Here is a 26,762-nt window from a genome sequence, read left to right as displayed (position 1 = left end):
GTACACAGTTTATAATTCAAGGGCCAGAGCTTTCTCCCAGACTCAAGTTTATAAATTCTCAATTGACTTGTGAGGCCAGTAGGAGTACTTTTTCTTGTCTAATTTCGTTTCTGGAGAGACTTCATTCAAGTCCTCAGTGGTCATCTGATCAAATGGAATTATGTTTCTCATCTTCTTCAACTCTTTCTCATATTCCTGAATCCTGGTCTTTGGGAGAGACAAAAACTCAGCACAGCATTTCACATCTTCTTTTCTTCAGCCTCCACCTGGGCAGTATATTTATCCTCTGGTATAGGAACCTTTGGGCTTCCTTGGTTTCTCATCAGGTAAAGAATCTGCCTGCAATGCAAGAGACCCTGGTTCAATTCCTGGGTCAGGAAGATCCCCTGGAGAAGGGATCGGCTACCACTCCAGTATTCTTGGGCTTCCCTTGTGGCTCAGTGGGTAAAGAGTCCACGTGCAATTCTGGAGACCTGAGTTCGATCCCTGGGTTGGGAAGCTCCCCTGGAGGAGGGCATGGCGTCTCCAGTATTCTTGCCTGGAGAATCCCCATGGACAGAGGAGTCTGGCAGGCTACAATCCATGGGGTTGCAAAGAGCTGGACTGAGCAACTAAGCACAGTGGAGGAACCTTTAGGGCATTAAACTTCTCAAAATCATCACCAAGCTGGCTTTGGCCACATTTGCCTTGTAGTAAGCCCAGTCAATGGCAGGTGACTTCTCAGGCAGAGCAGCCAGCCTGGAAGTGAGGGTCTTATTCCAGGACTTCAAGGAGTTAGCCACGGCCTTCTGGTTTTGGGGGATGATCTCCCTGAAAGCTATATAGTCAGTGGCTTTTAGAGCAAGTTTCCATCCAGCCATCTTAAGAACCTTCACCAATCCCAGGTGGCCCACTAATTGGAGGATAATTGCTTCACAATATTGTGTTAGTTTCTGCCATATATCAGCATGAATCAGCCATAGGTATACATAGTTCTACTCCTTCTCTGTACTCTTCATAATTTCAGTCATTTTAATTTTTGCCTTTCTGGTGGTGGTTTGGTACTATCTCATGTTTTCATTTCTCTGATGAATAATAATACTGAATATATTTTCATATATTTATTGCCCATTTGGATATTTTCCTGGTGAAGTGCCTGTTCAAGACCTTTACCTATTTTTCAAAAGTTAGTTGTCTTTTTTCTCATTGATTTATAGGAATTCCTCACATATTTTCAGTATGAGTCCTTAGTTATATGTGTATATATGTGTGTGTGCGTGTGTGTGTGTATATGTAACAATTTCTCCTAGTCTGTGCATTGCTTATTCACTTTCTTAATGATGCTTTTTGTTGAACAGACATTCTTAATTTTAATAAAGTCTGATCTACCAATATTTTTCTAATGTAGATACTGCTTTTGTGTCCCATTAAGACCAACCTAGACAGCATATTAAAAAGCAGAGACATTACTTTGCTAACAAAGGTCCGTCTAGTCAAGGCTATGGTTTTTCCAGTAGTCATGTATGGATGTGAGAGTTGGACAGTAAAGAAAGCTGAGTGCTGAAAAATTGATGCTTTTGAACTGTGGTGTTGGAGAAGACTCTTGAGAGTCCCTTGGACTGTGAGGAGATCCAACCAGTCCATCCTAAAGGAGATCAGTCCTGGGTGTTCATTGGAAGGACTGATGTTGAAGCTGAAACTCCCAATACTTTGGCCACCTGATGCGAAGAGCTGACTCATTTGAAAAGACCCTGATGCTGGGAAAGATTGAGGGCAGAAGGACAAGGGGACGATAGAGGATAAGATGGTTGGATGGCATCACCAACTCAATGGACATGGGTCTGGGTGGACTCTGGGAGTTGGTGATGGACAGGGAGGCCTGGCGTGCTGCAGTTCATGGGGTCACAAAGAGTGGGACATGACTGAGAACTGAACTGAAGAAATTAACTACCCTGAGGTCCTGGAGATACTCTCTTGTGTTTTCTTCTGGAAGGTTTATGGTTTTGCCCTACGTATTTATCTTTGTGATCCATCTTAGATTGACTGTGCTTGGTGTGAGGAAGAGGTTAAGATTCTCTTTTTCTGTAAGGATGTACAGTTGTTTTCCATCATCATTATTCAGAAAAGACCTACCTTTTTCCATGGAGTGGCAGTGATGTTTTTGTTGTAAATCATGTGACTGTATGTGTGTTGGTTTATTTCTGGAATGTTCTGTTCTGTTAGTCCCTTTGTTTATCCTTGTGTCAGTAATGTACTGTTCTTATTACTATAGCTTTAAAAAAATCTGTCTTGTAGTATGATTTTTCTGACTTTGTTCTTCAAGATTATCTTGGCTATTGTTTTCATTTTTACGTAAATTTGGGGAACTGTCAGTTTCCACATACAAAATTATCCTGCTGAGATTTTAATTTATTTATCAAATTAGATTTAGCATTGCATTGAATTGGAGAGAATTGACATCTTAACAATATTGAGTCTCATAACCACGAAATGTCTTTCATTTTATTTATTGTTTCTTTTACTTTCCCTCATCAGTGTTTTTTAGTTTTTATTTAAAAAAGATTTATTTGACTGTGTCATGTCTTTGTTGTAGTATGCAGATCTTCATGGCTTCATGCAGGATCTTTCATTGTGTCACATGGACTCTCTAGTTGCAGCCTGTGGGCTCTTTGGTAGTAGCATGCAGACTCCAGTGTATGGGCTCAGTAGTTGTCTGACAGACTTAGTTGCTCCGCAGCATGTGGGATCTTAGTTCCCTGACCAGGGATCAAACCTGTGTCCCCTGCGTTGCCAGGCAGATTCTTAACCACTGAACCCACCAGGGAAGTCCCTGCTTTTTAGTTTTTAATATTGAGGCTTTTGTATATCTTTTATTAGATTTATGTCACAGTGTTTGTGATTTCTCAAATAACGTAAATGATGTTTTTAAATTTAATTTTTAAATTTTTCCCTGATATATAGCAATAGTTGATTGCTGTATATTGCCTTTGAATCTAGCAATCTTATTACATTCACTTATTTCTAGTAGTTTGTAGATTATTTAGAGTTTTCTATATACAGTCATGTTGTCTGTTAATATAGACAATGTGAATTATGGTTTTCTGACCTGTACACTTCTTGATTCTCTTTCATGTCTTATTGCACTGGCTAGGACCTCAGGTACAGTGTTGAATAATGGAGATCCTCCTCTTAATTTCAGAATGAAATCATGTGATAATCTTTGAGTGTATGTGACGTATGTATCATTTATTTTATGAAGGAGATTTCTATTCCTAGTTTCCGAGAGTTTATATCATAAACAGGTGTTGTATTTTATCAAATGTTTTATGATATTGAAATAATCATAAAATCATTTGAGTTTTAAATGAAATAGTGTATGATAAGTGAATGATACCATGTTTAATTCAAAATAACCACTCAATTTTTAGCTATTATTTTCTGTGAACTTTTTCTTATATAAGACATAAGAGACTAGTATTGCTTCCCAGGATGCAAGGGTTTACTTAAAAGTTTTTGTGACTAGTTTTCGTATTCTGAAATGGGTTGATCACTTGTAATAATTGTGCAGTGGGATATTGGGATGTTTGTTTGATAATTTGGAACATGGATTCTGTTAACTTTATTTCCTTGCTCATATTGTTTCCTTGTGAGCTGGCTGTTAGTTACATTAATTTTGTTTGTTTGACAGGCCTAATCTTTTTGCTTCTTTATATGTTTTAAAAGTAAATTATGTTTTAGATATTTCTTCACTAACATTTAGTATTAATAAATGGAAAAAAAACTAAAAAAAAAAACATTTAGTATTAGGACAGAAATATTCTAATACTGGAAACCAAGTACTTATTTTTTCTAATTTTGTTAGGGTGCATGCATTTGGTATTGAGGTCTTATGGCAGAGACTGAGGTTTTGGAGTCTAGCAGAACTAGATTTATAGCCTGGCACCACCAATTATTATTACTAGAATTGCTAGTAAAAGCTGTATTCTTTTCTGAGCCTTGTTTATCTCTTAAAAAATACATTAGTTTTCATTTTCTAGAATTTTATATAAATTTTATATAATTGCAGTAACTTTTTTGTGTGGGGGAAGTCTTTGAGCATAATTATTTTGAGATTCATGTATGTTGTGGAGAATCTTTTGAAGCAGGAGTTCTTAGGTAGTGGATTAGAACCAAACTAATAGCTCTCAAAGTCAGCATCAGATAGACATCCTAGATTCTCTTTAGTTTGCCACTCTGATGACATTGGGCAAGACACTGTCTCCACTCTGTTTCACTACATGTTAAATGCCCAGTTCACTTCTCAGTGATGAGATCATGTACATGAGAAAGCTTTGGGTACATCCAGATGTGGTACATGTAAGAATTATAGTCCTGGGCTTCCTTGGTGGTTAAGAATCCACCTTGCAATGCAAGGGACACCAGATTGGTGCCTGGCCTGGTTAGGATCCCACATGCCACGTGGCAACAAAGCCCATGTGGCCACAAGTATTGAGCCCTGGCTCTAGAGCTGCAAGCTGCAGCTACTGAAACCCATGTGCCTAGGGCCTGTGCTGTGCAACAAGAGAGGCCCCTGCAATGAGAAGCCAGGGCACCACAACTAAGAGTAACTACCGCTCACTGTAACTGGAGAAAGCCCACGCGCAGCATCGAAGACCCAGCACATCCAGAAAAAAATAAGTCTTAAAAAAATAAAAGGATGAAGTATAATCTTCGTGCTACTTGCCACTTGTATTCCTCTTGATCATGTTTTTCACTTACATTTCGTCTGAGTTCCCAGGTGGGAGGGGTAGTCAGTACCTCTTTCAGTCTCTTCCTTTCCTTCGGGAGGAGGCGAAAGGACAGTGAAAAGTAGTTTCTTTTCATGGAAATAATGAGGGAGTCTGCTCTTGAGTATATTGCTTCATTGGAGATTCTTGTAACTTTTGAATTTGACTGAGGAATTTTATATCATAGGGAAAATAGAGTAAAAAGCTTATGATACAACCTAAGTATTTTGTCTATAATTGCAAACGTTTATTGAGTTTGTGCTCGAGTCTGTTCTTTACAGCAGTGGATCACATAAAACATTGCTCAAGGTAACAGAGCTGGGATTCAAATACAGGCATGATGCTTCTAGAGCCCGAGCTCTTAACCACTCTGTCATGCTGCCTTACCAATTATTCAGTTCAGTTCAGTCGCTCAGTCATGTCCGACTCTTTGTGACCCCATGAATCACAGCACGCCAAGCCTCCCTGTCTATCACCAACTCCCGGAGTTTACTCAAACCCATGTCCATCAAGTCGGTGATGCCATCCAACCATCTCATCCTCTGTCGTCCTCTTCTCCTCCTGCCCCCAATCCTTCCCAGCATCAGGGTCTTTTCCAATGAGTACTCAACACCAAGTATCAGTGACCTTAAAAGTGATGTATGTTCATTGTAGAGACAACAAAACAAAAACTCACAATTCCATAATACAGAGGTAATCACTGTTAAAGTACTTCCTTCCCCTTTTCCCCTGTATCCAACCATTTCCCTGTTACTGTACATTCAGATTCTTTGAATTTTCATGCTGTTATAAATGATGCTACAGTGGTATTTCTAGAAGTGGAATTACTGGATCAGAGGGCATGATCATAAATGCTTGTCATGTATTGGTGGCCAGATTGTTGTCCAGGAAGATTTATATTCTCTCCAACAGTGTTTGAAAGTGCCCCTGTAAGGTTGTTTCAAAAATGAGAATGATACAAGGAAAAAAATTACTTTCTTCTGTTGGTTGCTGTGTTTTGAATGCTATACCTTTGCATTTCTTCTACTTTATTTCTGAAAGATATCTGTGAAAATTATTTATCTCTGTGGCAGAGGTTCTCAACTGGGAACTGTGTTTGGCCTCCCAGGGGTATTTGGCAAGGTCTGGGAACACTTTTGATTGTCATGAGGTGGAGTGGTAATACAGGCAGTAGAGGTACTACTGCAACAGGCAGGAGCAGAGATATGCTGCTAAACATCCTACAACGCACAGAAGAGGCTTCACAACAGACAATTATCCAGTCTAAAATGTCGGTAGTATGAGACTGAGAAAAAAACTAGCTTTATAGTAAGCTCCTGAAATCTAGAAGGAATCTTTTTATTGACAAGACACTGCTGCTGGGTCTTATCCTATTATTTAAGAATAAAAGAGTTCATGGTTTTCTGGTTTTAACAACAAAGCAGGCAAGATTTGTTTGGTTATTGTGTGACTTGTTAAGTTCTTCATATTTCAAATATAAAATCGAATGGAATCAGTTCTCAGAGAACTTTCCTCAACCCCTTTGAGCAGTTTTGAAATGTTTCTGTCACTCTCTTAATGATTCTACAGTTGTTTCTTCCTTTAGAGTTGCCTTAGCTGCTGTTTTATTTGGGGTTGCAATTAAAATATAGAATGTCTGTGATTCCCAAAGTAAAAAACAACAAACTTCTTGTGGGAACTGATAATTTCAACGTGTTTGGAACCTAAACTCAATGCAACTCCTCCAACATAAAACACAGTTATTTAGGGGCTTTTACTTGGCGTTCAGTTCATTTGCCTTTATTTTCATACATATATCAATTTTCATCTCTCATTAGTTATAATAAAAACCTTGTTGCAAGTAATAATGACATTCATAAAAACATTTAGGACCTCATTTCTTGATCATTGTTGTTACTCAATCACTTAGTCATGTCCGACTTTTTGCAACCCCATAAACTGCAGCATGCCAGGCTTCCCTGTCCTTCACTGTCTCCTGGAGTTTGCTCATACTCATGTCCATTGAGTCGATGATACCATCCAACCATCTCATCCTCTATCACCCACTTCTCCTCCTGCCCTCAGTCTTTCCCAGCATCAGCGTCTTTTCCAGTGAGTCAGCTCTTCACATCAGGTGACCAGATTATTGGAGCTTCAGCATCAGTCCTTCCAAAGAATATTCAGGGTTGATTTCCTTTAAGATATCATTAGTAGGGAGGAAGATGTTCAATGCATCCAGTTCCTCTCAAGAGGAAACATGATGATCTTATCTGTTGGGGAGGGGAACACTGAAAGTCATGTTTATTCTTATTGTTGCTTTTTTGTGTAGGTTCCAAAAAACTTGAGAATTTCTTTGAATTCTTTTAAATACATATCTTGTGACTGCTAGAGCTGAAACAGTTGTTGTCTTTGTTCTATTTTTATAGTTCTGCTTTCTATAAAAAAAAGCTATTCATGAGCTTTGTCCTTTTGTGCTCTGCAGGAACCAGCACCTATGACAGAAGATCTGCTCGAAGAACAGTCGGAGGTTCTAGCTAAATTGGGTACATCGGCAGAAGGGGCTCACCTCCGAGCGCGCATGCAAAGTGCGTGTCTGCTCTCAGATATGGAGTCTTTTAAGGTGGGTCACACTGTCAGCTCGGGAGTCTGTTTTGAGCTATTCTGGGACGAAGCTGTGAAAGTCACTCTATAAAGTGGTGTGAAGGCCCGAATGTCTTTTTTTCCTTAAATGTTTTGATTTCATTAGTAGTTACAACACCCTGCCTCCATCCCCTAAAGGTCACAGTCAAGCTTGCTTCTTGAATTTGAAAAAGAAAAGAACAATCTTTAAATAATAGTTGAAAGTTGAGAACTGAATCATTTCTTTATGTGTATTAGGCTGTCTTCTTCCTTTGTGTCAGTCAGTTTAATGTAAGGCTTTTAGGAACCCCTTCGGATTTAACATAGGCTGGTTTGTTCAACAAACCTTTGATTGCCTACTTTGTGACGGGCACTGTGATTAGGTAATTAAGTATAATGTTTATCCTCAATTATAGTCTGTTGAGGTTGTGGGAGGGGATATGTAAATAATTATTAAGTGATGAATTCTCTTAGGAAATCAAGGTCAAAAAGGTGACTGACTCTACTGAGTGGGAATCATGGAAAGTTTCTCAGAAGAGTCACCTTTTAGGGTGCGTAGGCATTTGCTACATGGAGAAGAGTATTTTAGGCTTAGATATAGGCCTGTATCTAGGACAGAGGATTCAGAGTGGTGACACTTAAACCCAGGGATAAAAAGAGTCTTGTTGAATTACTTTCTCTTGAAAGCAGAGGTACATCCACATACATTAAAAAGAAAACAGTGGGCAGTTCAGTGGGCCATAGGGCTTCCCTTTCCTGCTGCTGATTTTCTGACACTGTCTCTCATGCCCAGACTTTCCTCCTTAACCTACTGATAACTACGATGGCCTCCATCTCTTCATTCCATAGCCTCTCTTAGTACTGCTTTTTTGCTATGTAGACCAGACTAAGTTTGTTGTTTGAATGTAAACACTCCATGAAAACCTATGTTACTTGCATCTTGCCTGCTAACAAAGTTAAGTGACAGTAAAAGGGAGCCTTTTTATTCCCTGTTTGTTTACCCCATCATTCCTAAGAGAAGAAATCTTTAGTAAACCTCTTGAAAGCTGCAAGTTTTCCTTAGAGATTAGAAAGATACAGAAAATCTTTGAGTTTCGCTATGAGACAAGAAAGAGATGTGTTGTTTTATTTATTTATTTTTTTTGTTTTGTTTTGTTTTAAGAATCTTTTTTTTTTTTTTTTTTTTAAATTTTTTTCCAGTGGGTTTTGTCATACATTGATATGAATCAGCCATGGATTTACATGTATTCCCAATCCCGATCCCCCCTCCCACCTCCCTCTCCACCCGATTCCTCTGGGTCTTCCCGTTGTTTTAAAACAGATAGTTGGTACAGTGGGTAAAGAGAAGCCAGTTGACTGTCAGGGCCTGTGTTAAGTCAAAAAGGTAGAGAAGGGAATTGGCTTAGGGTTGTGCACAGTAGGAAGTACTGGCTCCATCGCAGCTGTTTTTTAACCCAACCATTACCTGCCTTAATAGTCATCTGTCCCTGTCCTGCTATAGTGTCCTGTAGAAGCATGTGCAGGAGGACATTCCCAATTGGAACTGTAAATGCTTTTTCCTATAGAAACGTATTTGCCTCTTGTGGTAAGGTGCTGTATAATTCCCTTAACACCGTGCTTCAACAAAACTGTGGTTCATTAGACTCTTTTGGACTAACCTGGGTAATGTACAAGTCTCTTACAGTGTTTTAACCAGAAAATAGATTGTATATCAAATAACCAACTTACACATCTGCCCACCCCTATGTGGGAGTCAGATAACATATTTAAGGAAATACGTAGTCACTCTAAAGATGGTATGGTTCCCTTTCCCTTTTTGTATAGGAGTGTACTGGGGCCATGGGAGGTCCCCAGAGCTTTGGATAAATGCTGATATGTAGCTGAGGCACTTACACGGCACAATTCCAGAGGGACAGGGCCTGTTCTAGAGCATGCCCTTGAAATAGATACCTGTAAGAGAAGAAGGAAGATAAGCCGTGGCTGAAGTGAATGCTGACAGCCAGAAGGAAGAATTCTAGTGTGAAATATCTTCCTTTAATACATTCTGTAGTACAGAGTTCTTTCTGTATTGATTTCTTTTTAAGGTTCACTCTCTTCACTCAAAGCTTAGGTTCACTGTCTTCACTCAAGGCCTGTCTCTTTATTTTCCTGCAATGTATTCATGTGGGTATGGTGTTGACTGGTTAATATCCAATCTTATACATGAATTCTGATTCATGCAGTAATCTTGACCCATTGCATTTCACAGAAGTTTTTTGTTGCCATGATGCCATAGCTCTTAGAAGTTGATGTTGTTGACTGTCAGTTAAGAACCCTGCTCTGATTCCTCACCCCTTTGAGGGCTTCCTAAATTGGTGGGCATGAGTATATTGATAGCCAATAAGCTCAATAAGGAGAAATTGGCAGTTTTGTTCTTTAAGACTAACCATTCTTATCATGTTGGTTTTCATTTTGGTCTAAGGTTAATTTGAAAAGAAAGAAAATGACTTTCTGCTTAGCACTTTTTAGCAATGCCTACATAGCTGTTTCAGGCAAGTAAATACAGTGTTCATCGCAGGATGACTATGTTGTGGTAGAGAATTGTAACCAGAAAGGAATGTGTTTAATGTGTGTACCCTTTGAGTACTAAAGGAATGACACTGATGCCCCTCCTTAGTACTCTGCTAATACATTACTGGGCTTCCCTTGAGGCTCAATGGTAAAGAATCTGCCTGCGATGCAGGAGACATGGGTTCGATCCCTGGGTGTGGAAGATCCCCTGGAGAAGGAAATGGTAACCCACTCCAGTATTCTTGCCTGGGAAATCCCATGGATAGAGGAGCCTAATGGGCTACACAGTCCATGGGGTCACAAAGAGTCACACACGACTAAACAACAACAACAACAGTGCATTACTGGGCACTTGTAAAAAGACCTCCATGTCTTACTACTCACACTGTAAAACCTCTCCCTCTTTTTCAAGCTTGGATGTAGAATTGCTTAAAAAATTTTGGCATGCATCATTGTTAATTCTATAGAGTTATCCACTAAATAAAGCTTTAATTAGTTTGGTTTCAGAAGCCTGAAAAACAGTAACTTGAATTCCAATTCCTTAATAGCACAAAAGCAGTTTATGTGATGGTAATTTGTTATATAAGGCACAAGAATTTGATGGCTGAATAGAACATATTCGAGGTTAGCTGATGTTTATTGCAGTACCAGTATTGACTCATTGAGGGAAAAAAGCAAAACTTTTCCATCACTGAGTTATTATTCTGATCATGTTGTATATTATTTAATTTACTTGACTTGAGCTTATTGATGCTTTTCTAAGTATTGAATAGTTATTGCACTGTAATTTTAAACTAACTTATATAACTTACAGTCTGAGATTTATTTTCTCTTTACATCAGATTTTTATTTCCAAATTCATCAAATGAAAATGTTTTCTTTTTCTATAAAATGGAGGCAAGAAAAACAAAGCACTTTGGTGCTTTAACATCTGATGTGATTTAATGGTGACATCCAATCTCAAGTCATGTACTAAATTTTGTGAAGATTAGTCTTTTTATGAAAATAAAAGTACGATTTTGAAAACAGGTTTATCAGTAACTGTTGATTTTTGATTCTGCTGAATTTTTTGTCTACTTTAGGCAGCTAATCCAGGTTGTTTTCTGGAAGATTTTGTGAGGTGGTACTCACCTCGGGATTATATTGAAGAGGAAGTGGTTGATGAAAAGGGCAACATGGTTCTGAAAGGAGAACTGAGTGCCCGAATGAAGATTCCAAGCAATATGTGGGTAGAGGCCTGGGAAACAGCTAAGCCAATTCCTGCTAGAAGGCAGAGGAGACTCTTTGATGACACACGGGAAGCAGAAAAGGTAACTGAGGTTTGGGTATCTAATGTGACTGCTAATTATTATCCTAGTATTTTAAAAACTGTGACAAGATACGAGAGCTTTGAACATACTTGAGAAACAAAGCTTTGAAATGTTATGAACCTTTTATATATCTAATATTCACATTTAAGGTTTTAGAACTGGTTACAAACAGGCCAAAGAATAAGACCTGCATATTTTACATAAAATGCTCATTCTTGGACCATCAGCATATGTCAAAAACCTTAAAAATGATCATGTCCTCTGACCTAGCAGTTCTGCTACCAAAAAAATGTATTAAGGAAATAATGGGAGAACTATATAAAGATCAGTATGCAACAGTGATGTTCAAGAAGTTTTTTAGTGAAAAAATAGATACAACCAAAGTTTCAAAAAATAGAGCACTGTTTAATAAATTATGGTATAATCATTTAGTAGACTACTTTGGGTCTAGAGAGTATGGATAGAGAGTCTTAAGAAGAGGTGAGAAGGGATACAGAAGACTTAGATGTGGCACAGTCACCCCAGAAAGACTGTTCCTAACACTGAGTGCCAAAATACTCAACACAGGTAGGGCTGGGCAGTTCATAGCACTGGCTCTAGGGACGTAAAGAGGGCTGGAAGTGGGCAATCAGAGACTCTCCTCTGCCTTAGGAAGGACCAGGTAAGTAGGTAGAAATGACATACCCCTTAGAGATAAAGCAATGATGGGAAAGAAGGAAATAAGGGGAACATTAAAGATTCTATAGAAAAAGAAGCGATATATATCAGCCTCCTTCATCTCCCACTATCCATTAAAGAAACTGTGCAAAGAGGGCACTTTCAAACTATGACATGACCAGTAGTAGTAAAGAGCAAACCACATCTTTATAAAACTACTGTAAAAAAGTGTGAATTGGATCATTTCAGCTAATGAAAATATTTCCCAGAAAATTGACCACAAAGCAGAATAAAATTGTAACATAATAGTCTAATCTGAATCAGATATTTTCATAGAAGCATGGGAGGGTGTGAAAAATCATGTTTAATCAGAAATAATAAAAACAAAGAGTCACATGAATCCAAAAACCCCACAAAAAAAATGAAACTACTGCTAATTTAACTCAGGATAGAAGTAGAAGAAAAAAAAACCATATTAAAATAAAGACTAAATTACATAGTACCTGCAGAAGAATAGGTTCATATTTAAATTTAATAAAAGGCATTGAGAAAGAGCATTAAAATAAGAGAAAGAAAATGAGATAAAGGAGTAAAAAGGATTAGAGAGAAAGTAGTAAAACTGAAAGATAGGAAAAGTAGAAATAACACTCATTTTTATCAGAGTCCTTGAAGCAGAAAAATCAAAACACTGGAACAGAACTAAATACTTAAAATTGTAATCTAAGAAAACTTCCTGAAAATGAAAGAAAGTCTGAATTTACATATTAAAAATGCTCATTGGGTGCAGGGGAAAATTGATTAGGTGTAATGAACTCCAAATTTTATCACTGTAGTACTACTAGACCTTAAATATTAAAAAAAAATTCTCAGACCTTGCAGGCAAAACATGAAAATAATTTACAAGGGCAAGAGAATTAGACAGTTGTCAGATTTTTCAGTAGCACAGCAGTATGGGGCAGAGTTTTCAAGAAATATAAGCAAAAAATACAAATTAAATATTTTACATTCTACCAAGATGTCCAAGTAATCAAAGTTATAAAAAATGTTTTCTCCAGGTTTTTGCACATAAAACTGTATACGTAGGCCCTTCCTGAGAAATCCACTACAGCTGCCCTGTCCAGTAGAGCTTTCTGCAGTGTTCAGAATGGTCATGGCTTTGCTGTGCAAATTGTAGCCCCTGGCTACACGTGGCTTTAATAAGCTCTTGAAATGTGACTAGTAGCATAGGAACTGAATTTTTAAATGGCTCTCTGTGGCAGCTGGCTGCCTTATTGAACAGCATAGTACAGAAGAATAAATTTAACCAAGAGGATGACTAGGGAAACTGGCAAAGGGCTAACGGTGAGCATTTCATTTATTTAATTTTAGAGCTAAAACTAAAACTAGATGGGTTCATGGGTAGAAGAAGAATATGTAAAAATTGTATATTAGGACAAAATAGAATGCATCTAAAAAAGTTGGGATGGAAAAAGAGGAAGAGGAAAGTAGAATGTAGTCATTGACTGTTACATAGATAATAGGTAGTAATCAAAGGATACTATTTAAAATTATCAGACCATAATTTTATAAAGGAAAGATATAAAGTTTATAAAATAAAGATATAAAGGAGTTAAGGGCAGCAGAAAAGGTAATATCGCAAGAATGAAAATATGAACCTCCCTAAGTACAATGGAAAAGTTATTCACAAGCAAAGAACACACACCAAATAGACCAACACACATTATAAAGATCATACTGCATAGAGAGTAATTGCAATGTAAGATAGTCTTATAAAACCCACGTCTGTGCTTTAAACAAGGTATTCTGTGACTCAAAAAGACTACAAAGTAAACAATGGACAGAGATTTACCAGGTATGAAACATTAAGAATTCAGGGATTATCATCCAGGTGCCAAATAAAACAGAATCAAAGCAGAAAAGCATTACATGAGATACATAAGGATGCTTTACAGTCTAAAAATGATATTTCGCAATGAGAATATACAGTTGTCAATGTTTATGCACTGAAAAATGTAATCATTTGTATAAAACAGAAATCATGGAAGATGCACGGAGAAATAGATCATAACACACTAATAGCAGAGTACTTTTAACACACTCCCAGTGTACGAGACAGTCAAGTAGACAAAACTAAACAAGATGATCAGTAAGGTTGCTCTTTTAGATACATCGCAAATACTATACCTTGATAATAGAAACAGCACTTCCTTTTCAAACACGCATGGAACATTCACCAAAACAGATAGTATATTAGGACGCAAAGAAAACATCAGTGGATTTCATAATGGAAATAACACCAATACTCTGATTGCTGCAATAAAATTAAGGATAATGGGTTAGATTGAAAGTAATTGATCAGTGTTAATTACATTCTTAATTTTAGGAAATACAGATATTTGGAGATAGAGGGATATCCTGTATGGAACATGATCTCAAATTATTTAGGAAAAAAATGTTTATATATTGTATGGACCTACAGAGGAGGAGAGATGCATATGATAAAAAAGAGGTAAAAGGAAATGAGTGCAGACAAAGGATGTACAACTATTTTGTATTCTTGGAAATTTGTTTTCTGTAAGTTAAGGAAAACAATATTTGTAATAGTGTTAACAAGGATGTTCAATAGGGGGAACTCTTATTACTCTATATAAGAATGAAAATCTGTTCAAATACTTAGTAAAATAAGTTGGAATATGATTTCAGTATTTGAAAAATAATAATTTGGCATTGTTTGTTTTTAGATAGATACCCTGAAGAAATTCCTCTACATGTATGCCACAAACTTATGAAATAATGTGAGGGGAACATTATTTTAATAGCAAAAAATGGGGGGTGCATTTTAATATAGCAAATTATATATAGCATGTATTAATATCTATGCATCTCAGAAACAATGCTGAATGAAAGGTTACTGAGGGGCATAACTAGAAACAATCCATTTATACAAAGATTAAATCCAGACAAAACTAGAAAACACATTGTTTAGGGCTATGTACATATGTGAGACAGCAATGAAGAAGAGGAATGAGTAGTGGTTACTTGAGGGATGGAGTGCATGATCGAGGTAGTCTTGATCAAGGCGAGCACCAGGAGGACTTGGAAAGTCCTGGTATCTTCTGTTTCTTAAGCTGATTGGTGTGTAAACAAGTGTTTGTGTTTTCTGTATATAAAATACTCTGCTATGTGTATTTTAAAAACATTTTTTAATTTTAAAAATATTTCAAAACATGAAGCCCTTCTAGGCAAATAGTTTTTTAAAATATTATTTATTTATGTCTATGCTAGGTCTTCCTTGCTTCAGTGGGCTTTCTCTAGTTGCAGAGTGCGAGGGCTACTCTCCAGTTGTGTGAGGGCTTCTCATCGCAATTCCTTCTCTTGTTGCAGAGCACAAGCTCTAGGCATGCAGGCTTCAGTAGTTGTGGAGCATGGGCTTAGTTGCTCTGCGTCATGTGAGATCTTCCTGGACCTTCCAGAGATAGAACCTGTGTGCCCTGCAATGGCAGGCGGATTCCTAACCACTGAACTACCAGGGAAGTCCCAAGGCAAATAACTCTAAATCATAAATCATTAAATGACCAAAGCAAGTTTTGAAATTGTTTGTATTTTGAGCTTTTGTTAAGAAGTTGCATACACATGTGTATCTTTGTGTTTAAATAGGCATAGAAATAAGCTTGAGAAGATAAACACAAAACTGTGTTGTTCCTTAGGAAGTAGGATTTCTCGAGAACTTCTGCATTATACTTCTTCGATTGTTTACTTTGAGATCTGTGAGCATTTTTCAGCCACAATGATGCTATATTTCTTTTGTCTTTACTGCTGTTGAATGAAGAGCTTAAAGGTAGGGACCATGTGCTACACATGCCTTCCTGTGTGTTTTTTTAATCAGAAAAGTAATAAATCTTCATTTTGGAGAAAACAATAAAACAACTGAAACAAACCAAAAAATTTAGAGGAACATCGCTAGCAATGTTTAGAAGTCCTAAGTGAGAAAAGCAGGTTACAAAACAGTGTTTTACATACCTAATATTAGTTTACTTAGGTGGCACTAGTGGTTAAAAAAAAAAAAAAAAAAAACTCTGCTAACGCAGGAGACATAAGAGACACGGGTTCGATCCCTGGGTTGGGAAGATCCTCTGGAGGAGGGCATGGACACCCTCTCCAGTATTCTTGCCTGGAGAATCCCATGGACAGAGGAGTCTGCTGGGCTATAGTTCATAGGGTCACATAGAGTCAGACATGACTGAAGGGACTTAGTACGCATGCAAATATATTATGTGTTTTCAAAATCTTGAAAAATCCTGCAGTGAAAATGCTCCACCATTAACAGTTGTTATCTCAAGGTGGTATCATTTGCGGATGGTTTTAGTGTTCTCTGTATCAAGAAAAAAGCATTGTGAGAGTATTCACCATTATTAAGGACTGAAGTTCTTAGCTGTTTCCAGTAACGTTATTCTTACTTTGGGGAGTAGCAGCTACTTACCTGAAGGAGTAGGATAGGTACTAAGAGAAGAGAGCTGTTCTCCATTCCTGTTAGAAGTGTGAATTCAGGGGACAGAGATCTTACTTCTGTAAATGGCTGCTTTCTCCTTTGGCAGCTGTCTTGATCATTTCTCTCTCTGGGTCTCTCTCAGGTACTGCACTATCTGGCAGTCCAGAAGCCGGCAGACCTTGCTCGGCACCTGTTACCCTGTGTCATCCACGCGGCTGTACTCAAGGTGAAGGAAGAAGGTAAATGTCCTGTTTGATCAGCCATTAGTTCATTTCCAAGATGAAAGTAGACTTTGCCTAACTTCTCTAATGATGGCTTTGATCTTTTTAAAAACAGAAAGTCTAGAAAACATTTCTTCAGTGAAGAAGATTATAAAGCAGATAATATCCCATTCCAGTAAAGTTTTGCACTTCCCTAATCCAGAAGACAAGAAATTGGAAGTAAGTCTGATCTTGTCAAATGTTCTTCCCAGTTGGCAGTAATTATTTAAAAATACATTTTTAAAATGCTTTGCTTTCTTTTGCCTTTTTCCAATGTATGCTTCTCCCCTTTTGCACTGTTAGGAAATCATCCATCAAATTACTAATGTAGAAGCTATAATTGCCAGAGCCCGCTCACTGAAAGCCAAGTTTGGAACTGAGAAATGTGAACAAGAAGAGGAAAAGGAAGATCTTGAAAGGTAATTGCTATCTGACTAACTCATCTTTCTCTCCCGTAGGAAAAGCCACCACTTTCTTAAGAAAAATTTCATAGAATGTTGAGATTCCTTTGTAGTGCTCCTATATTATTTGTACCAAGCATTGGTTAGAGACAGAGAAATATTTGTTCATTATAGGATTGCCCTCTCTTGTATTTCTGAGTACTTGCCACTTGTTTCCATTCCTCCCGGTTTAAGAACGAAGTCTTCCAAGTCTTCTAGGAATGTCCTTGTTTGCTCTTGGAGCAGTTGCCTCTGGAAGAACTGGCTGTTCATATTCACTCTCGTTGCTAGAAACTTTGCTTCCCACTCTAACTGTTCTTAACTACAGGCAGACGTGTTCTGAAACTATTTCTGCTCAACATTCCTACTTACCAGTTCTAAACAAGAGTTGTGAAATCAAATGTGCATATCCTCTGTCCCTTGTGAATATGTTTTGAAAGAGTGACCAGATGGCCTCTCCAAGATGAGGCAAATGACTGGGTCAGTCTTTTCCTCCTTCTGAGATCTGGACCATTTCGAAGGGGGGCTATCAGCTCAGATCCCTGTCCATTTTTGCCTGAGATACTTGAAAGAATGATGTTGTTTTAATAGATGAGAAAGTGTTTCCAGATTAGCTACTTCACTGGCTTGAATTTGTTATAACGAAAATTTTCATCAGCCTTTCCAAGAGAAATAGCATTATTGATGTTAAATAATTAATATTATATGACAAGGCATTTGCTACAGCTTTTAACAAGTTCTTGTGTGAATATCATGTCTTTTGTTGAGTGAAATTTTCTCCCAGCCTTCTCTGCTCTTGAATATTCCTTCCTTTTAAAGGAGGAGAATACACTTTATAATCAAAGGAAGTTTCTAAAATAGCAGTTCGAGTTAGTGAGCAGGTGGTGCGAGCTTGGTGGCTCTGTCTTCGACTCTCTTAGTTCCACCATGCGTTGTCTGTGGTGTACTTGGAAGACGAATGCTTCCAGCACATAATGGCACAGTTTACAATTGGGACTATGCCCAGCAAAACATATTTTAAGTGCATGTGTGTGTGTGCGCCCACACATGCACGCACACACCTCTTAAAAGAACAAAAATGAAAAACAAGGATCATTGCTTTGCTGTCTAAATTAAATGTGGTTTTTGTTGTTAAAAACATTTTAAAAAATCTTCTTTAGTATAATATTGTCTAAGCTTCTAGTCTGAAAGAAATAGACTATTTCTTCTTACACTTTGACAGAGATGGGCTTTTTGAAAAAACTTATAAAAAGAGTTGAAAGGCACGAAGGTTGTCATTTGAGTTGATTTTAATTCTAGATGTTGATCTATCCTGTTAAATTTTTACTCCAGCCTTGATGTAGGGTTCACCAGTATGATTTTGAGGGTTTGTCCCCAAAATTAATCAGGGAGGACTGAGCCAGTGTGAACTGAGCAGCTCCTTTCCCATCCTTTCTTTCCCTCTTTCTCCCAGGTTTGTGAGTTGCCTTCTGGAGCAACCTGAGGTGTTAGTCGTCGGTGCAGGCAGAGGACACGCTGGCAGGATCATTCACAAGCTGTTTGTGAATGCTCAGAGGGTATGTGAGATTCCTTCTTGACTGTGTCATGATCTCTCCAGGCCTCTGCTCAGTAAGGTACTGTTTTGATTCTCACACATGGAGCTGCTAAAAGCACTGGATTCGAACACTGAAGAAATAATGACTCTCAACAGTGACTTCTTAGTCTTTGAAATCCATCTGCTCTTTTACACATTTAAATAAAATGATAAGTTTATTTCTGAAATTTGTACCTAAATTTCAGAAGTTGGAATGGTCTGAAATTCCTTGTTAAAGAATCTGATAGGGACTTGGTTAGCAATGACCAGTGCAGTGGTGTGGAAAAAATGTTTACTGATGTCAAATTAGAATAGAGTTTAGTTTTACCAATTTTAAATTCCATGTACTGCAAGTGGATTCACAACTTAGCTTGTGAAATTGCAAATCTTAACTATTTTTATAACGGTGAAAAGATCTAACTTCAAAGCTTTCCTCAGAAAGAAGAGCAAGATTCAGATTTTTAGGACAGTGGAAACAGTCTTCAGCATAGAAAAAAAGCTCAATTTGAAAACTTTTCTGTCATTACCTTTATTGATGAAAGGAAATGTTTAAAAATTATATAGTACCTTCTGACATTCTAAACTATTAAGATTTGAATTTTTTATGAGGTTGGTATTAGTGACACTCTGTGTTGATGCTTTCTGTACAAATGTTTACTGGTTGTTTACTGGTTAAGAGGTGCTGGCTTTTTGCACATGAGTCTCACATTAGGACTTCTTAAAGATTCTGATAAAAGTATTTTGAAGCATAGTAAATACAGGGTGCCCCTTATGCAGTACTGTGATAACACTTAGAATGGTCCAATTTTGGAAGTGTAATTTTCACAGTCAAATAAGGAAAAGGATTTTCATGGGTTTATCCATGAAAAAGAAACTTCATAACCTCCTTTGAGTCAGTCTGGAGTGTATCTAGTTACTATATTCAAAATCGTAACCAGATATATTCATCTGTATTTTTAGCAAGAACTGAAAACTGAGATTATTTATGGGATGGCAAACTAAGGATTTCAAGTTAAAAACCAAGTATTTTATTTCCTTATAAAGTTCTAGAAAACAATAGATACTTACTTCGATTTATTATGTTTCTGACTCTGGCATGAAACAAGAATCAGGTTTGTTTTCACATCCTGTAATATCTTTGCCAGTTTATTAGCCAGAACCTTACAAATATATTTCCTTAACACCAATATGAATTTTCATCATACTGCAAAAATTCTTTTCTTAATTTTTAAAACTTGTTTGTTAAGAAGATTTAAAAATCTAAAGTATTTAGATTTTTAATGCTAAGAGTAGAACACTCTCATTGTTCTAAATAGTTAAGCAAAATTATTTTCCCCAATATGGAAATAATCTTCTCCCCCAAGATGTAAGTAAACTCTTACTGTTGTAAAAATTTGGATAATACAGAGAATTATAAAGAAAAATTAATGACCCTAAAACATTAATCACATTAATCTCACTACCCACTGATGATCACTGTCAACATTTAACATCTAGTATATTCAAATATATGTAAATTTTATAATATAGGATTATATTATTTGTTCTTATTTTCCACCTAATGTGATTATCTTTCTCATGGGTTATCTTTCTCATGGGTAAATATAGGACTATATCATCTTTTCACTGGGCTCATTGTATAGCTAATCTCCTTTAATGGATACTGAAATTGTACATTTATCCCACGTTATGTAATTTTCAAATATTTCAAGCTTTCAAACCTTGTAGTGAATGTTTTTCCAGATTCAGCAGACTGTAGTCCATATAACAAGCACCTGGTTGGTCTGTTTTTAAAGTCAGCTCTTAAATATCTGGGTAATACATAGAAACCAGTCAAGTTTACTCATGTAATTTTTCATAATTAACTGATACTTTATATCAATTCTACTATTAAATCAAGATTTTAACATTTTTAAAGTTATAAAATTTTACTGAAAAAATTTTATACCATAATTTTACATATTTAAAACTTTTCCTTAATATTAAGTTTTAATAAACTTTCATCATGATTACATTTATCATTGTTATATCCATATTTAAATAGAATTCTGCAAACAAATCACTGATTGGATTTTGCTTTGATTGTGCTAAATTAAGTCAGACATCTAGTCTTAAATTCATTGGGTTATCTATTTTTCAAGCCATGAGTACTTTTTTTTAGTATTTTAATCTTTAGTGAAAGAGCTAGGTTTTTGGTGAACATTTCCTCATTAAGTGACATTCTGTACATTGCCTGTTGAGCCATCAGATGCATGAGTAGTGGAATTTGTCTGCTCAGCTGGATGGCTAGGTGTGTTGTATGTGGTGTGTTTTTGTCTTGATACTCTTTTTGACAGGATCATGTTCCTTAATGTAGTGCATGCTGTCTCTGAAATAATCTTGAAATCTCTTGTCTAGCTCTTTTTAAACCATCTTGCTTGTTTCCCTTTCATCACTGTTTCTTTTCTCACCCTTCCTCAAGCTGACTGAGTCTTCTGATGAGGTAACAAAATAGCCTTTGTCCCTCGTAGTTTCTTGTTCCTTCCCATTTCTCTTAACTTCATAAGGTCATTAAGACTAACCAACCTCCTCTTTAACAGTCTGGGTTTGGCGTACCTTTCTTGCTGGTGTTTAACATTACATTTCATATTTCCATTGCTAAAACAACTTTTTTCCTGAAATTAATGGTATCGTGAAAGAAATATAGTGATCAGAGTTAAAATAAAAACTCTGGTTGAATATGTATTTTATGCAATTTTAATGAAAAAATAGATGCCTTTAACGTTGAGAACTTCTCTTTTGTGGCCACTGCTACATTTCATGGATCTCTATCACTTCTGCATCACATTAATCATCCAGCAAACAAACCAGTGTTCTCAGTTTTAATTTGACAAGTGAAAAGAATTGAAAGAATCAATAAATATCATCTTTCCAGACTCTGGAGAGCATCAGCTCCTTACTGGACTGAGGACAGCAGACTTGGACTTTGGTCATTGCTAGAAGAAATGTATAGAAACCAGAACAGCTCCATTTTCCCTCTTCATCAGATGTCTGAATATGGCCCTCACTTTCCACAGCAGATTGCTTGGCTGTCATTATCCTCTGTCTCTGTCACCAATTTATTTGTAATTTCTGGCTGCTCACGTAGTGTTTCAAGCTTCTTACATTTTCTGTGTTGTGATTTTTGAGCAATCATAACATAATCAATTGCATTACTGAGTAATGTAGAACATTTTTTCGTATTTATCATGCTTATTCATCTGTCCTTCAAAATGATCTAAGTTTAGCATTCAACTCGCTCTTGAATTTAGCATGTGATTCTCTTCAAGGCTGCAACCATGACTCCAGCAGAGGAGGAACTGAAGAGGATGGGCCCCCCAGAAGAGAAGAGGCAGAACTTGGCGGCAGACTTCCCTCCCCCCGCTGGCCGGGAACTCATTTTGCGCACAGCCGTGCCCCGCCCTGCTCCCTACTCCCGGGCTCTGCCTCAGCGCATGTACAGTGTTCTCACCAAAGAGGATTTCAGACTTGCAGGTGCCTTTTCATCAGATACCTCCTTCTTCTAGCTCTTCTTGAGTCCCCTCACTTGTGGCTTCGGAGACAGTGCTGACCCCTTCTGTGGGAAGGAAGCCATGTCAGTCAGAACCTGAGAGGCCGTGAAGAGGACCTGTCCAGTTCAGTGATTGAGTCATACCAGCATCTGAGAGACTTTCTGATGGGCTCCATAGGATCTTGGTGGGGGCAGAGGAATGGGCTTCAGCTCTTGAAAGATTTCTGCTCCAAAGAGATTGCCCTTGTTGGGGAGGGGGGTCAGGGAGGACACTAAAACAGCAGCAGTTCTTTGTACTCACTCCCTCAGGATTGCATTCACTTCTTCTGCGTGACTATCCCACAGGCTGTTGCCCTGCATTCATAGTCTCTATAACCACTTATGTTTATTAGTATCAAGTATGCAAAGTAGAGTATCTGTTAACTCAGATTTCCAGATATTTTGGTAGTAGCTTCTACTCCCAGAATCTGTGTTTTTAGAATCCTAAATGACACTCTGTTTATTCAGTCACCTGGTGGCAATCTTCATTGCACTAATTAACTTTTGATGAGCATTTTGAATATTCTAGGAGAAAGCCTGAAATTTCACCTAGCCTGTGTTTTTCCATGTAACTGTGACTTAAATGTATTCCTTCTGATTAAAAAAAAAGTATATATTAAATGTCACTGCAAATTAGTTTTATATATCTCTTGTAAGGTTTGTTTCTCTGACTTGTTTTGTCTTCAGTGGGCTTCCCTGGTGGCTCAGTGGTAAGGAATCCGCTTGCCAAGGCAGGACATGCGGGTTCAGTCCCTGGGTCAGGAAGGTCCCCTGGAGAAGAAAATGGCAACCTACTCAAATATTCTTGCTTGGTGGGCTGCAGTCCTTGGGGTCGCAAAAGAGTTGGACACAACTTAGCGACTGAACGACGACAACAAGCCCTGGAAGAGACACCATGCAGGTGGTTGTTCTTTCTCTTGCTGTACAGCATGCATTCCTTTTTTTGTAGTTACTGGACGGATACTGTATTTAATGAAGTAGAGATGAGCACATGCTAAAAATATAGCCTTGTATATAGAGATTATTATGCAGTCAGTATAATTCAGCATATGTGCTAATGTAATGAATAGAAGATAACTTCAGTGAACTGTTTTGCTTTTGTATTTTACTTAAAATGAAGATAATTGATGGGGGATGTGTGGCACCCAGCCTAAGGATAACAGCAACCTATTTCTAGTTATGTGATGATCAAGATTTATCAAGTCTGTGTTGCTAAAATGGCCTCTGTTCAGTAATTTTAAATCTATTTTTAGGCCTAAAATTCCCACCTTACTTCAAAGTTAAAAATGATTATACTGAAGCATAGGTCTTGGCTATGTAACGTAAAAGAATTAATACAACTCTGTAAGCCCTGTTACATTATTTTTGTAAAAATAAATGTAAATGTGTGTACATATGTGTATATATAAGCATATATATATATATATATATATATATATATATATATATATGAAGTGTGGGAGGCCATAATGGATTACCTCTGGCCTTCATAGCACTTTACTCTGAGATGCTGGACTTTGCTGCTGGGTAAACCACATACTACAGGCCTGAGGACTGAGCGCAGTACCAAGTATTAATAGAAAGCTTGTCTTTCAAGGACAGAGTTTGTCTGCTTTCTAATGAGAAAGTTAACAACAAAGAAACATTTTTCAAAGTGGTTGGACTTCAAAAAGGCTTCGTGAATCTAATAAAAGGGAAGGTGTTGTTCTCTGGCTAATTTTCTCTTCACCCTTCCATTGGGCATTTTGTTCTTAGTTAGTTTTATGCTGGTCTCAGATTTTCCTAAATAATTGCAGCCTGCTGAGTCTTGGCAAAGAACTCAAGAACACATTGTGCCTTTTTTAATGGCAGTTATTCCATTTTACTTTTATTGTATTTATATGTTTGTTTATTTTAAAATATTTTTAAGTACCTCCTTCATATCAGGTACTGTACTAGGCAATGAAGATAAAACAGAAACCAAACATACTCCCTCCCTATCAGTGACCTTCCTGTCAGGTAGGGAAGGCTGTGGTTACATTGCCAAAAATGGAGAGTGCAGTCAACTCTGTGGTATGAAATGAGGTCCAGGGTTTGTCATAGTAATTCATTCATTTGTTGTTAATGGAGGCTAACACATGCAGTAATAGTGAATATAAGGGATTGTGGGAGAGAGTTTTCAGCCAGGCTGTGGGGTAAGGAAACTCTTCCTAGGGATGGTTTCTAGGTTGAGAGCAGAAGATGAACAGGAGCTGAGGATCCCTGGTGGTCTGTGGTTGGGACCCCACTCTTCACTCTGGGGGCCTGGTGTCGCTGCTTCCAGGAAGTGGAGTTTATTTTTCCAGCTCTTTGTTCTGGACTTAGCCATGTGTTTCTTTGGTCATCAGAGCATTACCAAGCATACAGGGTTTGTTATACAGCAAAAATTAGCTGATATGGGAGGGTGTAGGAAGAGTGTTACAGGTAGAGAAAACAGAATGGGCAGAAAACTCACAAGCAGAAGAAAATGTATCTTTGGAGAATAGCCAGCATTTCAGTTTGGCTGGGTGTGACACCCAGAGTAGAAAGAGGCAAGATATGAAGATGGTAAGGTCACTGAGGCTAGATGGAGTTCTGGGTAAAACACAGTAAGACATTCAGGCCGTTGTCTTCAGGGCGTTGGTGAGTCGCTAAAGAGTTTGAAGGGAGGAAATGAGTGAGTTTTAGACCACACTAAATGGATTGGAGAGGCTAACAAAGTATTTGCATGTCCTAGGTCTGCTACTAAATTGGAAAGTAGCAATTATATCATCAGTGTTTCTTTTCCCCCCCTCCTTTGTGCTTTGTAACCCTGTTTCCACATAACTTCTCCTGGAACCAACAGGAAGTATCCTCTCAAGGGTCTTGCCACCTATATGTTCCTTTGTTGTTATTGTTCAGTTGCCAAGTTGTGTCCTACTCTTTGGGACCCCATGGACGGCAGCACACCAGTCTTGTGATGTGATCCACTGGAAGAGGGAAATAACAAGCCACTCCAGTATACTTGCTGTGAGAACCCTGTGAACTGTATAAAAAGGCAGTATGTTCCTCTACCACCATAATAATCCAGATTTTTCTTCAGGATGGGATTTTTAAAACCCTCTTCACACTTATTTTTATATTCCACTCATTAGTTTAGCACATGTCTTATTTTGTTGTTGTTGTTCAGTCATAAAGTCTTGTCTGACTCTGTGACCTCATGGACTGCAGCATGCTGGTCTCCTCTGTCATTCACTATCTCCCGGAGTTTTCTCAAACTCATGTCCATTGAGTCGGTGATGCCATCTAACCATCTCATCCTCTGCTGCCCTCTTCTGCCTTCAATCTTTCCCAGCATCAGGGTCTTTGCTAATGAGTCAGCTCTTTGCATCAGGTGGCCAAAGTATTGGCGCTTCAGCTTCAGTCCTTCGAATGAATATTCAGGGTGATTTCCTTTAGGACTGACTGGTTTGATCTTGCAGTCCACGGGACAGCACATGTTTACTGAATGCCAGCTGTGTGCCAGGTGCTGTTCTAGGCAGTGGGGATATCGCCGTGAACAGGGCAGGTACAAGGCCTTCATATTTACAGTGAGGGGTAAGTATAATCAGAGTATCTGAGTGAGGGGAGAATACTTTCTAGACAGGAGATAAGGGAAGGCCTGTGACGCAGGGACCGCAGAGACCTTAGTGAAGTGAGGGAACTGGCCTTGTGGATGTCTGAGGGATGATCTCGGACAGGGGACAGAAAAGAAGGGGGTGTGAGTGAACGTGGTATGTCAGAAGCACTGAGAAAAGGCCAGAGTGGTTGTAGAGATGATAGTAAATGAAGGAGGGGAGAGTAAAGGAAAGACAGTTGGACAAACCTGCAAGGACCAGATGTACACTAAAACGTTAGGAGGTTGGATTTGTTTTCTTGACTGAGAGGGAAAGTCAGTGGAGAATTCTGAATGGGGGAGGAAGGCATGGTGTCATGTTACAGCATTTGGGAACTTCACTCTGGCTGCCCTGTGGAGAGTGCAGAGGCCAAGGTAGAAGCAGTGAAACTGGGAGTGTTGATGGTTTGGAGCAGAGTGGTAGCAGTGGAGGGTATAAAAAGTGATCAGCTTTGATACATGTTTTGAAGGTGGAATGCACAGGATTTGCTGATAGAATTACTGAGGATATGAGAAAGGATCATCGATGACTTGGAAGTTTGGGACCTGAGTAACTGAGTGAATGAGGCTGTCATTTACTGAGATGGGTATGACTGTGGGATGGTCAAGTTTTGGGGCTGATGTGAGTAAAGATTTTGATTTAGGGGAATTCCCTGGCAATGCAGTGGTTAGGACTCTACGCTTCCACTGCTGGGGGCACAGGTTCAGTCCTTGGTTGAGGAACTAAGATCCTGGCAAGCCAAATGGACTGGCCGAAGGAGTTTAAAAAAAAAGAACTATAAAAAAAGACTTTGAGTTCAGTTCAGTCGCTCAGTTGTGTCCGACTCTTTGCGACCCCATGAACCGCAGCACACCAGGCCTCCCTGTCCATCACCAGCTCCCGGAGTTCACCCAAACTCATGTCCATCGAGTCGGTGATGCCATCCAACCATCTCATCCTC

General features: G+C 38.1%; 1 protein-coding gene and 1 pseudogene across 2 annotated transcripts in view; one reads left to right on the top strand and one right to left on the bottom strand.

Moving 5' to 3' along the window:
* Window positions 1–22,826, top strand: part of RAB3GAP1 (RAB3 GTPase activating protein catalytic subunit 1) — a 96,441-nt gene extending 73,615 nt beyond the window's left edge. The window contains exons 18-25 of one of the 2 annotated variants that reach the window (XM_043894249.1): window positions 7,207–7,344; window positions 10,976–11,203; window positions 16,492–16,588; window positions 16,686–16,789; window positions 16,913–17,028; window positions 18,503–18,605; window positions 21,084–21,104; window positions 21,931–22,826. In XM_043894249.1, the coding sequence (XP_043750184.1) occupies window positions 7,207–7,344; window positions 10,976–11,203; window positions 16,492–16,588; window positions 16,686–16,789; window positions 16,913–17,028; window positions 18,503–18,605; window positions 21,084–21,104; window positions 21,931–22,167 (1,044 nt within the window). In that variant the 3' untranslated portion in view covers window positions 22,168–22,826. The remainder of the gene's footprint in view (window positions 1–7,206; window positions 7,345–10,975; window positions 11,204–16,491; window positions 16,589–16,685; window positions 16,790–16,912; window positions 17,029–18,502; window positions 18,606–21,083; window positions 21,105–21,930) is intronic. The other variant, XM_043894250.1, reaches the window with a different exon arrangement.
* On the bottom strand, window positions 49–860 carry LOC122688333 (annotated as a pseudogene).
* Window positions 22,827–26,762: the final 3,936 nt, after the last annotated feature.

This window comes from Cervus elaphus, chromosome 33 (genome assembly GCF_910594005.1).
Source record: "Cervus elaphus chromosome 33, mCerEla1.1, whole genome shotgun sequence".
Taxonomy (NCBI): Eukaryota; Metazoa; Chordata; class Mammalia; order Artiodactyla; family Cervidae; genus Cervus; species Cervus elaphus.
This window is presented reverse-complemented; position numbering and strand designations above follow the sequence as displayed.